Below are 15,745 nucleotides of genomic sequence, written 5' to 3'. Positions count from 1 at the left end.
TACTTACCATAACTTCCATCATCATTTCGGCGCCAATATCGTACATAACAAAGATCACGAGGCCACACAAACCTGCAACAGTATGGATTAGTGAGCATAGACAAAATTAGAAAACTATGCATATGACTCTAGAAAGGAATAAGGGAGCTTTCTTCCTGACAACTTAACGACTAAAATTTGAACCACTAAAGAAATTCTTATGTGAGAGAGAGAGAGAGAGAGAGAGAGAGAGAGAGAGAGAGAGAGAGAGAGAGAGAGAGAGAAACCACCATTTCCTTGAAGAAAGACAAATAGTTACAACAGAAGGTCAACAATATTGGTTAATTATTATGAAGATATAGCAGAAAGAACACCCTCCACGGAAATATGCAAGAGGAAAAAACATAAAGTAGTCATGGATAGAACACCCAAAACACTCCAATTAATCCAAATATTCAACCTAAAGAAAAAACAGCGTTCCTAAACCACAGTCTAATAAAGAAATGGTTCCATGAGAAGCCAAAAAGTCACCCTCCAATCAAAATCTGACCACTAGCAGAAGTAGAAAAACATGGACTCAGAAAAACTTTAGCAGAGAATTACAACAAAATTTCCAGGTACTGTGAGGAATTCTTTTTTTGATAAGTAAAAAATTCATTAAAAAGCGCAAAGGGGCGCAACCCTAGTACACAGGAAGTATACAAAAAGAGCCCCTAATTAGAGGAAATGAACGAACAAGAAAGTAAAAAATCAGCAAAAGACATACTACCCGGGCTATGCACCGACACCCAAAGATATAACATATGAAGCACATTTCTACAAAGAGCCCCCACCGGAACCTCCACATCCTCAAAAAGCCAAGAATTTCTCTCACACCACAAGCCCCACAAAACACATAAAGGAACCTGCTTCCAAATCAAATACATGTTCTCTTTCTTTGTAAGACAGAAACAAGCTAATCCATGCAGGTTCCATTTTTTTTTTCTCAATTACTAAAAATTCAGTGAGCAACTTTCTCCTCTCCGGTTGGGCATGCATCTGCTTGTAATGATCTGAATGGCAACGTTTCCTTGCCTGTGGAGGCATTCGTTGCACAAAGTCTCTGACATAACCATTATGCCAAATCACTAGATGCATAGAAGCACCTCACTGGCTCAACAACATATCAAATAAGAGACAAGGGACTCAATTGTTCAGACATGAATTATATGCATCAATCATGAAATTTTTGGCATGCACGTGGTTATAGCAGTCTGAATGTCAATGTATCCCCGCCCATGGAGATATTCATTGCACAAAGTTGCCAACATAACCATCATATCAAGGCCTAGATGCACAAAACAACCTTTTTTTGCTGAACAACATATCAAAGAATCATCATTCCCGAAACCCCAAAACCCCCCGCCCCCCCCCCCCCCCCCCGGTGCCCCCACCCCCAAGGACAATCCTCCAAAAGAATAAGCAACCACGAAAAACCAGTGAATTCTATCTCCAACTTTAACAAAAGTTACTAACAGGTAAATTATGAAACTCAAAGGAACCACCATTAAGAAAGAAATTATTTTTCTATGAAGTTGTATTCCATTTTACAGTCTAAAAAGATAAATATATAATAAAAATCTTGAAATAACACATATCGAGCAAACCACTCAAGACTATTAACAATGCATATTAGTTCAGTATATCCCCACAAAACACTACCAAACGCAGATAATGTCATTTTGACAGTAAAAACAATTCATAACACAGCTAAAACAATTCCAAGATACTAGAATACATCCAGATCTTCACATCATGATCAGTTGTGGCAACATTTAAAACAAAAATGAGACGGGAGGGTACAACTAATTGGGGTTTGCACAGAAACACCATGCTTTAACAATTTTTATTCAGAAAATTATTAAAATCATTATTGGACTAATATGTAGACCATAAATTCAGACATATATCGATTAGAAGGAAGTATTACATCGGAAACCAGTCCAGCTGGAGCCTGTGATAAAGTAATGCTGTATGTCCATCCACCTCCTCGACTAAGCTACCATACTGGAAACTGCAATCCCACCTGCACAGCACATAACAAAACAAGGCAACACATACTTTAGAAGTACATAAACTGTAAGTGGAGGCTAATTCAAAACATCCTGGAGCTGTTAAGATCCATAATATGATTCTCTTGCAATGGAGACATAGTGGTTCAATTGTTTTAGAGCAACATAAAACCATGATACATTGACATAGTCAAACTAGTACAAGCATGGAGAAAGATACGTGTCTGCATGTTGAATTAAACACCATATATAGAAGGCATATATTTAAGCACATACGTTGACATATTTTACAGAAGAAGCTAGTCATCTACACATTCCAATTAAAGAGCCAATGAAGACCACCAAGTACAAAACGAAGCAATAAAAGATCCAAAATGCAAGTCCACACGTAATAAGATTTTAAGTTGAAACAATATACAAGTGTTTACCATTTTATATTACCTCTGAGTACCAAGTCTGTGAACTAATATATATATATACCATACACTACGACCAATCTGCCAGCTAATCCTATAAATTAAGCTGCCATCAAGATTCACAGTGTGGTATACGACCAAAAAGAAAACAAATGGGGTGCAAGCACAGCCCAAAATTTCTACAAATGAATGAACAGAGACACAGAAGTGGGCCTGCAGCTACCTCTGAAATTGAAAAACAAGGTCAAGGGAGAAACAACATAAAATGCAACAAAAGTTTTCCAGACCCATAAAACTTTAACAACATAAATGAGCTGTGCTGAAATGATATACTTGAAATGGATGAGTATTGAGTAGCTAGACAAGCCAGACCTATTGAAGGTTCTTCCTCTTCACGTTGCTGCTTTTTGTTTTTAAATCTTTTCTTTTGTTTTTTTCCTTTTACTCTTTTCTGATAACTAAAAAATTTACCAAAGAACACCAAAAGTGATGCAACCATATACATGGAAAGTAAACAAACACCACAGAGCTTGCACCCAATTTGTAAAGAGCTTTAAAGCCTCCAAAACAAGCACTAAAAAGTGGCTTCCTACAGTTATTTTCTATTGTCAAGACATCAGGTCCATGCTAATTCAGATGTTTTTAATTGCTAAGGTTTACAAACTTGGGTTAAATCGTTTCCACAAACCTATGGTGCAATGCGAAATCAAACAGACCCTTTGTTTCAAAAAGTATCGCAAATGGCACCTGTGGACATCTGATAAACGGAATTCGTACTTCTGTCCAAAATTTTAACGGCATGCCACGTCAAACCAATCGGCAACCGTCACATGTCTCATATGCTTTATGAATATTATTTTTATTAAAAAAGAAAATCTAGGGGCTTGTTGGCCACCCTCAAATGGTCAAATGGGGGTGGCTAAAACCACCCCTAGGTGGCTCAACCACCCCAAATGGCTAGGGGGTGGTTTTGGCATTCCCCTATGACCGGCTTGGTCGACCACCCCCCAATGGTCAGGCGTGGTTTTGGCCACCCCTAGGCCGGCCATTGGGGGTGGCTCAAGCCACACCCAGATTTTTTTGTTCTTTTTTACTTTTTTATTTTTAAATAAACCCCATTTAGCCATTTGGGGGTGGCCAAACCACCCCTAATGGCCATGGGCCACACCCAGATTTTTTTTTTTTTTTTTGTTCTTTTTTATTTTTAAATAATATTAACGAGTCATATGAGACACTTGACAGATTGTAATTGAACTTGACGTGGCATATCGTTACATTATTGGACGGAATATGAATAGAAGTATCAACAACATTTATCAGATGTCCATAGGTACCATTTGCGATACTTTTTAAAACGAGGGATCTATTTGATTTCGCGTTAAACCACAAGTACTTAAAAAGTAATTGACTCTAAAAAATTCTATTAACCATTGATGGGGCAATACATGTTGTTTAGGCTGGGGGTGTGGGGGGAACAGCCATAAATCATGAACCAGCAGACCTATTGTTAAAGTCGACTCAAGAAGCAGTTTCTGGTACCAGCCAACCTATTGTTTTAAGCACCCTAGCTCTCAGATAGTCCTTCAAAGAGAGTACATCATTCAATATATGTTTAATCTGAATTTGTTCCCATGAGCTGTAGCACTTCCTCTCCCCACAAGTAAGAGAGAGGGAGAGAGAGATAATGGAAAAGAGCCTTTTTCAATCAAGATTTAAGTCTCCAACCAACAAGGTCAACTCAAGAATCAGCAGTTTCAGCTACCACCAGACCTACTGTTTTAAACACCCTAGCTCTCAGATGGTCCTTCAAAGAGAGCACATCATTCAACAATGTTTAATCGGAATTTCGACAATAAGCTCTAGTTCAAATAGCATCTAGTACACCCCCGCCCCAAAAACCAACAAAAAAGAAAAAAGAAAGAATGCCAGGGGGTTGCGGTGTCAAAATCAACTTTTGTAACTTACCAATCAATAAAAAACAAATCTGAATTTGCCATTGAATTTCTGAACCATAGCGTTTTCAAGCTGCTGCACTTCCAACTTTGCTTTTCCCTTTGCCCATAACTTACCTCTCTCCCAAACTACCCTTAGAAAATAATTCAGGATTGCAACATATGACAACCACACCTTTTTTGTTCAATCAGAAACGAATTTACAGGCCAAGCTCATACAACATTATACAGCCTTCCTGCTATTTGTGAAGGAACCACTAACTTCTTTATGTTTTCTATATTTCCATGCCCTTCATATGCCTACGTGACAATTGGTTTTCCATACATGACTTTCCTGAACACACACATATATACACACAGTACATATTTGTTGCACACAACAAGGAGCACTAAAAAATGAGCTTTTAGAGTTAATCTGTAAAAAGATTTATTTGAAAAAGGAAAACACCTACTCAAACCGTGTCCCATCCATGCTCATAACAAGTTCAAATATTTCTTCACAGGTACCCTCCACAACGCCAACAGCCTTCATTGCTCTACTGCAGCTCCTTGGCTGCAAAAGGAAGACCAAATAAGTTTAAAAGAACCCCCAAGCATAGTAAAACCATGTCATTTACATAAAGCAAAAGAAAGAAATGATTCCATACAAGGTAATCAACTTCCAAAAGTTCTTCAAAAATGCGAAGTCCTGTCAACATTCATCAAGATAAGCCATAAATAATTCACCAACGCCATTACAATGTTACCAATAATCATATCACCAAATCCAAATCCTTGAATAACTTTTCTAAAAATTGTCATTATCAGCTAATCTGCTAAAAAATTGGGACTGTAAGAAAATACTTACCATTTTGGCATTGGAGAAGACGCCAATGCTTTCTGGAAAATGCTTGATTGTTGATATTCTGGTTTGATAATTCTGAGTCTAATTCTCGTGTCCAGTCAAACACCGACTCTGGAAGACCTGCCACTTATATGAAAATGATGAGATTCAGGTAGAAAATGCATCAAACTAACTGGAAATACAATCAAGGAATTCAAAGAAGACCATTTCCAATTGTTGTTCGCCGCGACAAATTTGGATGAGCATCATCTTCATCCTCCTGTGCACTGAACCTGCCCAAAAGTTCGGAAATTATTATCTATAAAAGGCAGAAGCTCAACTTGGCAACATAAAAACTTTTGGTGATCGTTAAGCACTACTAAATACCAACATATAATAGAAAAGCATGGAACAATTTCTCAGTAATGGTGTCAAAAAGACATGACATACGCAAATCATTGCCAGCTACACATGAAGAATAGTTGCACATCCGAGAACACAGCAAGAAGACAAAAATTTTATCTGAGACCAGACTAGGGTTGAATCATATACAGGATTCAGAAAAGGTAAAAAGAGGAAAAGGTATTTGTTAATTTCTAGCAAATATCCAAATTTATAGGAGCATCTTCACTCGTAGCGGTTTAACTATAAACAAAACAAGCAGCAAAAACTGAACTAAAGACTAAACTATATCTGTCAAATCCACTAAACATGTAATAATAATCTTGGAACGTAAGGCAATTAAATGAAAATATTGCACATAGAGTTTGTATAACATGAATTTCAGTAGTACCGTCATCCTATAACCAAAACAAGAAGAGAAAACAAAATTTGAAAGTACTTACTGACTTTCATGGTCAGATGAGGAGGCAGCCCTTCCATTATCCATCCCAGATTTATATTCAAAAGAGACATATTTGTTCCCATTTGAAGCTTGTGATCCCTGATGCTGCACACATAAATATGCAACGAGTACTATATGCATCAATGCTTACATGCCAGAACCATATCCTCCATAGATAAAAACATTAAAAGCTGGAAAACAACTAAGATGTAATGATTCACCAGAAACATTTGTAGTTTCACCCAAAAGAAGTAATACAAGGAGTCATGAAAATGAAGAGCAGATCAAGTACAGGGATTAGCTTCCTACCCTTACCCATAGATTAACACATTAAATTAGTAAATGGAATGGGAGGAAGTGAGGAATTTCGAGCACAAATAATGCAGTCTCAAGACAACAGACCTGATCAATAACAAGCTCAATCTTTTCCTTCCAGATTAATGCCTCCTGGATGTTGAATGCTGCCATCTGGAACAAGAACACAGCCCATATGAATACTTAGTCTTAACAAAAGATGGACATGTAATATTACCCAACCAAATGCACCTACAATGCATAACAGAGCACAATGACCAAGCGCACTATTAATGCAACTACAACACAAGACTCTCATTCCAAGTATGAGTCTTGTGCGGCACAATTCTATCCAAAAGTGGTTGATAAGAAGTCTATCTCATCCGGTCTCATCCAGACTCCTGGTTCTAAGCTAGAGTCCTAAGTCTAATTGTATGCTAAATAGATGGGAGTTAAAGAGTCCTACTTTCAGTATGTATAGGAGTCCTAGTCTATTATGAACTCTTGTAATTCTCCTATAAATATTCAATGAATGCTCAGCTATAGTGTAAGGTTTTACAGCCTAATATATTTGTTTTATCATGGTATCAGAGCCAAATCATTGACTAACGTCGTGATCCATGGCTTCCGACTCCGAATCCTCTGCCACATCGGCAGCTTCTCATGCTTCACAGCATCCCCCACCACCCGTTCAGCCCCCTGTTATCTTTTCAGTCCCAAATATGAACCATAATCTCAGTATTAAACTTACCAAAGGCAACTTCATGGCCTGGCGAACTCAGATTCTTGCGTATATCAAAGGCCAAGACGCTTATGGCTTTCTCGATGGTTCTTCTCCACCGCCTGCCCAGACGATTCCCAATCCCAGCACTATTGCTGGAGCACCAGCCACCGTTGTCAACCCAGAATTCCTCGCTTGGAATCAACGGGATCAGATGATCCTTAGTATTTTAATTTCTACACTGTCCGAGCCCTATGTCGTCCATGCAGTCGGCTCTCCCTCAGCTTCTTCTCTCTGGAACACGCTGCTCACCATGTTCACTTCTCAGGCTTGTGCTCAGGTCATGCAAATTTATTTCCAGCTCGCAACGGTCAAGAAAGGCAGTAGCTCAATCACCGAGTACTTTCAGACCATCAAGACACTCAGTGATACGCTTGCGGCCGCCGGACAGCCTCTCAATGATTTTGAGAGCGTATCCTTTCTCCTTAAAGGAGTCGGCTCCGAATATGATCCTTTTGTGACGTTGGCCACAACCCGAGTCGACCCACTGTCCTTTGATGAACTTTATGGCCACCTCATTGCTCAAGAGATGCGCCTCGAACAACAAATCCCAATCATTGATGTTCCCCAACCTGCTGCACACATCACCACCCACAATTCCACCTTTCGCGGGCAAGGCTTCCGTGGTCGTGGCGGTCGTCATAACAACCGGGGCCGCAGGTCCTTCAACAGCAACAGAGGTCGCGGTTCCTACTTCTCCCCAGATGCAGCTTCTTCTTGAGCCAAGCCCGGTCACACGGCAGTTCGTTGTTACTACCGTCAGGAACAACCTGAGGCATCCCAACAGCACGAGTCATACCAGCCATCCAATCCACAGGGTTATTACTCCTCCCCTGTACTACCAGCCGAGGACCTCTGGCATCCTGACACCGGTGCAATTCACCATCTCACCGGACACCTTCAGAATCTCAATTTCGCTCAAGAGGCATACCACGGCCAGGACCAAATCCGAATAGGTGATGGAACAGGTTTGAATATTTCTCATACTGGTACTGCACTTCTTCCTTTATCTCGTCGTAAGTTCATCTTAAATCAACTTCTGCACGTCCCCTCTATTTGTAAAAACCTTTTGTCCGTTAGAAAATTTGCCCTTGACAATTCAGTTTTCTTTGAATTTCATTCTTCTTATTTTTTGATCAAGGATAAACAAACCTGGATGCTTTTTCATCACGGGCACCTTAAAGATGGCCTCTATCAATTGCTTCCTTCTCCATCTAGTTCGTCGTCGTCGTCGTCAATAAATCAAGCTCTTGTTAATGAACGCACCACTCCGGCCTCCTGGCACAAGCGCTTAGGTCATCCAGCTTTTCGCACCGTTCAGCGTGTCTTGTCTCAATTTAAACTTCCAGTTATTTCCAATAAGGCCCAACTTTTTTGCTCTACATGTGCTCAAGCAAAGGGTCATCAATTGTCTTTTTATCCAACTATCTCTAAAGTTTGTAAAACCTTTATAGTTAATTCATCTGATGTATGGGGACCATCTCCTACTATTTCAATTAATGAAAATCGTTATTATGTTTCGTTCATTGATGTTTTCACTCAATATACATGGGTTTTCCCTATTCAAGCAAAATTTGATGTCATGCCCACTTTTCTTCAATTTCAAATCATGGTTGAACGTTTACTTAATCATAAAATTATAAGTGTTCAATCTGACTGGGGTGGTGAGTATCGTAATCTTCATCAATACTTTCAATCTGTGGGTATTACTCATCGTCTCTCTTGTCCTCATACACATCAACAACAAGGATGTGTAGAACGTAAACACGGACATCTCATCGACACCACTTTGGCATTGCTCACTGACAGCCATCTTCCCCAAAAATATTGGGATGAAGCTTGTCTTACATCCTGCTACCTCATTAATCACATGCCAACTCCCTTGTTACATCATCAATCTCCCTTTGAAAAACTTTTACATACACCACCCGACTACAATTTCCTAAAAATCTTCGGATGTGCATACTATCCAAATCTTCGTCCCTATAACTCTCACAAATTTTCTTCTCACTCAAAAGAATGTGTCTTTCTCAGGTATAGCCAAAATCACAAGGGTTATAAATGTCTCCATCTAGAATCTGACCGGATGTACATCTCTAGAGATGTCATCTTTCATGAAGACCAGTTTCCCTTTTCCAAGGTCTCTCCTATTTCCAAGTCTCCTAGTGTTCCTCTTCCTATTGTGCTTCCTCCCTCATTGTTTCCTCCTCCTTCTACCACTATATGTCCTCCGGCCTCTCCTCCAATTTTATCTTCTCCTCCTTCTCACTCCCTGTCCACCCCTGATTCTTCAAATCATTCTCCAGTAGTTTCCAGTATGCCTTGTTCCACTTCCTTTGCAGATCAGCCTCCTGCTCGAGTACACTCTATGAGAACTCGGTCCATGAACAACATTGTGCAGCCATGGCAACTAACAGGTGGTCGAGTTAGATATCCAGCTCCTCAAGCTTTAGTGACAGTAGCTTCTCCGGCCAGTTGTGAACCCACATGCTACTCCAATGCTGCCCCTATTCCAGAATGGCGAACTGCTATGCAAACCGAGTTCAATGCACTTCTTCAAAATCAGACTTGGTCACTTGTTCCTCCTCATCCTTCTCATAATATTGTGGGATGCAAGTGGGTTTTTAAACTTAAAAGAAAGGCTGATGGTTCCATAGAACGACACAAAGCTCGCCTTGTAGCAAAAGGGTTTCATCAACAGGCTGGGGTGGATTATGGAGAGACTTACAACCCAATTGTGAAGCCTACAACAGTTCGGACAGTCCTCTCTCTAGCCTACTCAGCTGGCTGGCCCATGCAGCAAATTGATATCTAGAACGCGTTTCTCCATGGGTTTCTTTCTAAAGATGTTTTTATGGTGCAACCACCAGGTTTTGTTCATCCAAGTTTTCCTAACCATGTGTGCAAACTCAAAAAGGCCATCTACGGCCTCAAACAAGCCCCACGAGCCTGGTTTTCAAGACTCAGTGACAAGCTACTTCAACTTGGCTTTGTGGGATCAAAAGCGGATACTTCTCTTTTTCTCTATCGCACTGAGACAATCACCATGTATCTTCTTATTTATGTTGATGATATCATCATCACAGCCTCAGATCCGGCTGCTATTACCGAACTTTTACAACTTCTAAGTGCAGATTTTGCTGTCAAAGACCTAGGTGATCTCCATTATTTTCTTGGTGTTGAAGTCCTAAAGATGGATTCGGGTCTGCTGCTCTCTCAGAAACGTTATATCATGGACCTTTTGAAGAAAACTAATATGCATGAAGCAAAACCGATCACCTCTCCAATGGCTTCCTCCTCAACTCTCTCGGCATTCACAGGTGATCCAATGGACGACCCATCTCTCTATCAAAGTACGGTTGGCTCATTACAGTATCTCTCTCTCACTCAGCCTGACCTAAGCTATGCAGTAAATCGTGTATGTCAATTCATGCATCGTCCGCTCAAGCCGCATTGGCAAGCTGTCAAACGAATCCTTCGGTACTTGAAGCATACAATTTCTCATGGCCTTCTTCTTCATCGCAACTCTCACAATACCTTACAAGCATACTCCGATGCTGATTGGGCCGGATGTTCAGATGATCGCCGCTCTACAGGTGCCTATTGTGTCTACCTTGGCTCTAATTTAATCTCCTGGAGTTCACGTAAACAACCAACAGTTTCAAGATCCTCCACTGAGGCCGAATACAAAGCAGTTGCAAATACCACATCAAAACTTCTTTGGATACGTGCACTTCTTCAAGAACTCGGGATTGGACAGTCTACTCCACCAATACTTTGGTGTGACAATATTGGAGCCACCTACATGTCGGTCAATCCAGTCTTTCATGCACGTAAGAAACATGTGGAGATCGATTTTCACTTTGTCCGTGACCGAGTTGCTGATAAATCCTTCGTGGTTCGGTTTGTTCCAAGTTCGGATCAGATTGCTGATGTTCTTACTAAGCCCCTTGTTTCCGCCAAGTTTCAAAACTTCTGTTACAAGCTCAACGTGGAATGAGAGTCTTGTGTTGTAGTTGCATTAATACGCACAAAGCCAGTATTACAGTAAATTTGACAAACATTTTCTCTTCACAGAAAATTGCAAAGGTGTAGAAGCACATAAAGTGCTTCACTAATTGAAAGTGCACATGCTGTTCACATTAACATTCCAACACTGCATGTCATGTTTACTTTTCAACCACGTTAATTCCTTCATTACCATGATAACCATCAGACCCAGAGAATCAGAATATATCACAGACGTGAAAAAGAAATAAAAGCTTCCCAGTCCAGTCACTACGATAAGTTTAGGAAATCATTGCTTAAAGGAAGCACAAACACAACTAGGAAATGAATAATGAAATTTCAAGGCACATGCAAACATCATTTTTTTGATAAGTAATTCATAGCATTGAAAAGAGCAGAGAGGTGCAACCCCAGTAGACAAAAAATATACAAAGAGAGTCCCCATTAATAGCTAAAAGAAGAACAAAAATCCACAAATTCAAAAGGCACATGCAACATTATTGACAGTTGAACATCATAAATGGGTGTAACTGGACTAGAACAGTAGTGTTTGTCAAATACTTTAGGAGCCTATCATATATAAGATTTGTTAGTTCTATTAACGTGACAATTCTCATGTACATCTACTATGAATCTCAATCTTTTATTTTCTTTTTTGTGTTTTTACTTGTGAGATGGAAAGGATCTTTGCATTTCAATTAGTACCAAGTCATATTCACCAACTGACAAGCATGAACCAAAACTAACACAGTACACCCAAATCATGGATTCACATAGAAGTAGACACAATTCAAAAAAAAAAAAAAGGCATTTCCCTTACAAAAGTTTCCCACTCCATTGCTCTGATAAACGTAGGTAATTACTACTTACACAAAAGCATAAACTCATTAAAGGAAAATGACTACCGATATCATGTCATGTGCCATAAAGAAACTAATAAACTGCACAAAAATGTAAATGAATTCAATTTAAGGAGTGAAAAGGACCGTGGGATGCAAAAAAAAAAATACATAGGTTAAAGTAGTGAGGAGGGGCATGATTGCCAAAATTTGAATGGAAAAATATCACCTCAATAGGGCTTAATAAGGGGAAGAAAAAAAAAACAAAAAAAAAAGGTAGTAGTCATTTAGATGAAACCAACTAGTTAGGATATCAACCTATTGAGCAGAGTTTATCATTAAAATTGCACATGACCCTATGAGCGGTATTAATACAGACAATCATTTGCTAATTGAACCATATACTTGTGTTATGCCCCATGTTTTTCTTTAATGGATCACATTACTAATCCAAGAAACAAGAAATCATCTGCTTGTTAGAAGTACACCTCGTGTAGTCCAAGACCTTAAGTCCTTCAATAGTCAATAGAAAAGTTAACTAACTCCCATAACCTCCATGCAAAAGAATTATAATTTGATACTTGACACAGCTGGGAGCAAGTAGATATAGATTAATTTGATTTTCCATTGAAGCACAAGTTTATTAAAGGGAAACAAAGGAAACCCTCTTTTTTGGCACTTAATCAAGCAAACCCTAGGGAATTCAAAAGAAACTAGAAGCCAAGGGCAATTTTCATTAATAATCTAAAAAAAGAAACAAATCAAGCTTCTATTACAAAGCTATCACAGACTCTATTTAGACGAGGCCCTAATAACAAATTAACATGATCATTAATTTAGACTAATCATAGCCATACACGTCAGCTTAAATAGAAATAAATGAAAAGATGAAAATGCCATTAAACTCCGTAGCTATACCAGCACAAGTAATACTGCTAAAATACAACTAACTCATGAAAAGTACTCTACAGTACCTATGAATAGTAATTTTTTCAGATCTGGTCCTGCATCAAAGCCACAGCAAAAAAGACAACCCAACCCAAAAGGATAAATCAAGATAGAAAATTGTCTTACTTGATAGAGTGAAAGAACATAGGTGTGCCTAGTAAAAGAAATGAACAATGAAATAATCATTTACCATTAAGGAAAAAGCACATACCGTGATTCGATGGTGCGTCTCTTTCTTGTTGTATACACACAATACATAAACCATCTGCACCAAACAAATGTATATATAGACTCAGCAAGATACTCCATTATCATGAAGAAAGATTGCAGGTCTTCATGCTACACACCGCCAAAGCTAGAATAGATAGTAAGATAGGTGTCAGTGTGTGTGAGGGGAGGGGAGGGACAGAGAGAGAGAGAGAGAGGCAAAGACAGCCATTGAATGAAAGACTGGTTATGCAAGCAGTATAACAAAAAATTGTCCAAAACAATTGCTAACTATCAAGCATAAAATTTCAAAGGTTCTAATTTCAGAAATCAGTATTTTCCAAAATATATGCTTAATTTTGCTCTGCATTCATATCCTAGGATCACTCACAGGCAAGGGCACCCCAATCCCCTGAAGCTCTAGTGTGTCCTAGGAAGATCTTTGCTCAAAGTTTCAATTAAACACAAAATTAAAAGGATGAATTACTGATAGAACTGACAGATAATTCCAAATTAGCCAACACAAGGTTAGAAGCAAAACTGTCAGCAACTGCCTTGTAATGCACATAATCGAACACTACAACAATCATAAAATCTTTGAGGAAGTCTCGTAATGTACAAGCAGCATGATCTTATCTGAACAATAATCAACCACGAAGTTTTTTTTTTTTTTTTTTTTCTATTAGTAAACCATACTAACGCATTTACGAGAAATTCCAACTAATCAAACAAAAATCCACCTACTTTGCAAACATTCATTCAGAAAGCACACCAACAGTCCATCCTGATGGTTTATTTATCATTTCAAATTCAGAAACAATCATCAAAAGAGAGATAAACCACAACTCACGTGTCCATGGTGCGTCTTCAGGCCACGATCCTCCACTCTACAGTTTCCATCAATCACCATGGTCTTAATTGGAACCTAAAAAAGCACACAAACGAAAAAATAAATAAATTCAGTCTATGAAGTCAATTACATTATATTGTTTATCATTAAAAAAGTATAAATCTTCAAAAAGAAAATCAAGAATCTTCTTTCCCTTTTGGCTGAGAAAAAATTTATTATCCTCTTTTGCGCCAATGCTCCTACTTTTGCCAAAAGCAAAATTCTCAAACTACAAAAACACACAGTAATTCGAAATCCTCCCACACTTTACAAGAATAAAAGCCTTTGAAAGGATGAAAAAGAAAAATAAAAATAACCTGATTGTCCTGAGGCTTCTTCTTGTAGTAAGCGAGCAAGCGAGACCCGAGCACGAAAAACCGCATGTGGATGAACGAGCGCCCGATCTTCCTCCGCCCGTAGCGGACCATCCACCCTTCGTACACCACCTTCGACGACATCGTTTCTGCTCCGAACGACGAAAAGGACTCCGAAATCGAATTCCGAAATGGAAAATCTCGCGGACTCTGAAGGAAGCTCAGATTGGCAATCTTTTGCTTCCGCGAGATCAGCAATAGACCTAAGTGACCTGATCGCTCATACTTCGGTGTTCAATTTCAGAGGACCAGTGAATCGGAAGATTCAGGTCTCATTTCGTCAGAGAACTCGGAATTCTCAGACCGGAATTGGGAAATTCCGCCGGAGAAAAAGCTATCAGAATTCAAAATTCTGATTGACTTCGAAGGGAAGCTAGAGACAGCGAGAGAGGGAGAGTAGGGACAGGCTTTTACTTTACGTGGCACGCCGGGATCGGTGTAAACGGAGATACGACGGCGTATGGGAGGGGTGCCTAGACGACCGCGTATTGAGGGGAGAAGATTCTGAGGGGTTCAAGTGGGAGATCCCACGTAAGTAGGGCGAGGGCTGTCCCAAAAAGCGTGTGCTACGTGGAGGTTTTCGATGGGTTGGTAGGGTCCAGAATAATCTTGGCGCCGGGAGGCTTTCCGAAGTGTTTTGAAAAGAGGTGGCGCCCGAAACGTTGTTTACTTTTTACCTCCTGATCTGGATCTCATCAATAAGGTGGGATGGGATGAAAATTGGTTTGATTCGATGAATATTTTAGAAAGGTTAAGATGGTTCCCAAAGATAAATTCTTTTTTAGTAGACTTTTTCTTTCATTAGGATTTGTCAAAATTAACTTTTTTTTCTGGGAATCTCTGCCACGTTAGATTCGTTGAATCAATTGCAAATTTAAGGGTATGTTTGGCAAGCTATTGCCAGTTACCCATAATTGTCTTTTTGCTCATCAAATCAAAATATTTTAATTTTTTTATACTTTTTATATTATCGTATCAATCATTTTTTATTATTATTCAAATAAAAAAATTCACTATAAAACAAATTATTTTCACTTTTTTATAAAACATTCTTAAATTTTATATCACATTAATCATTTCTTACTACTATTTAAACAAATATTCCATAACCCAACTACTTACCAAACACACCCTAACTTTTCCATCTTTCACCCTTCACCAATGCACCAATTTTGAAATTTGAGTGTTTTTTTTTTTTTTTTTTTTTGTCTCACGGAGGTAATGCTTTCGAAGATGCGGACCTAATGAGTCTTGACACGAATACCAAAAACCTAAGCCATCAATGAAGGTGGTTAAAGATGGTGTATATTGAGTCTCGATGACCCAAACACCAGTAGCGT

General features: G+C 39.0%; 1 protein-coding gene across 1 annotated transcript in view; it reads right to left on the bottom strand.

Annotated features, from left to right (window-relative positions):
• Nucleotides 1-15,029, bottom strand: part of LOC133854791 (protein ENHANCED DISEASE RESISTANCE 2) — a 29,801-nt gene extending 14,772 nt beyond the window's left edge. The window contains exons 1-11 of the mRNA XM_062291064.1: nucleotides 14,349-15,029; nucleotides 13,993-14,067; nucleotides 13,147-13,200; nucleotides 6,468-6,533; nucleotides 6,067-6,170; nucleotides 5,447-5,514; nucleotides 5,246-5,362; nucleotides 5,046-5,086; nucleotides 4,851-4,951; nucleotides 1,949-2,044; nucleotides 8-72 (exon numbers count right to left, since the gene is read on the bottom strand). Coding sequence (XP_062147048.1) covers nucleotides 8-72; nucleotides 1,949-2,044; nucleotides 4,851-4,951; nucleotides 5,046-5,086; nucleotides 5,246-5,362; nucleotides 5,447-5,514; nucleotides 6,067-6,170; nucleotides 6,468-6,533; nucleotides 13,147-13,200; nucleotides 13,993-14,067; nucleotides 14,349-14,489 — 928 coding nt within the window. The 5' untranslated portion in view covers nucleotides 14,490-15,029. The remainder of the gene's footprint in view (nucleotides 1-7; nucleotides 73-1,948; nucleotides 2,045-4,850; nucleotides 4,952-5,045; nucleotides 5,087-5,245; nucleotides 5,363-5,446; nucleotides 5,515-6,066; nucleotides 6,171-6,467; nucleotides 6,534-13,146; nucleotides 13,201-13,992; nucleotides 14,068-14,348) is intronic.
• Between the last annotated feature and the right edge of the window lie 716 nt (nucleotides 15,030-15,745).

Source organism: Alnus glutinosa, chromosome 13 (assembly GCF_958979055.1).
Source record: "Alnus glutinosa chromosome 13, dhAlnGlut1.1, whole genome shotgun sequence".
Lineage (NCBI taxonomy): Eukaryota > Viridiplantae > Streptophyta > Magnoliopsida > Fagales > Betulaceae > Alnus > Alnus glutinosa.
The sequence above is the reverse complement of the archived record's forward strand: the minus strand, read 5'-3'. Positions and strand labels throughout refer to the sequence as shown.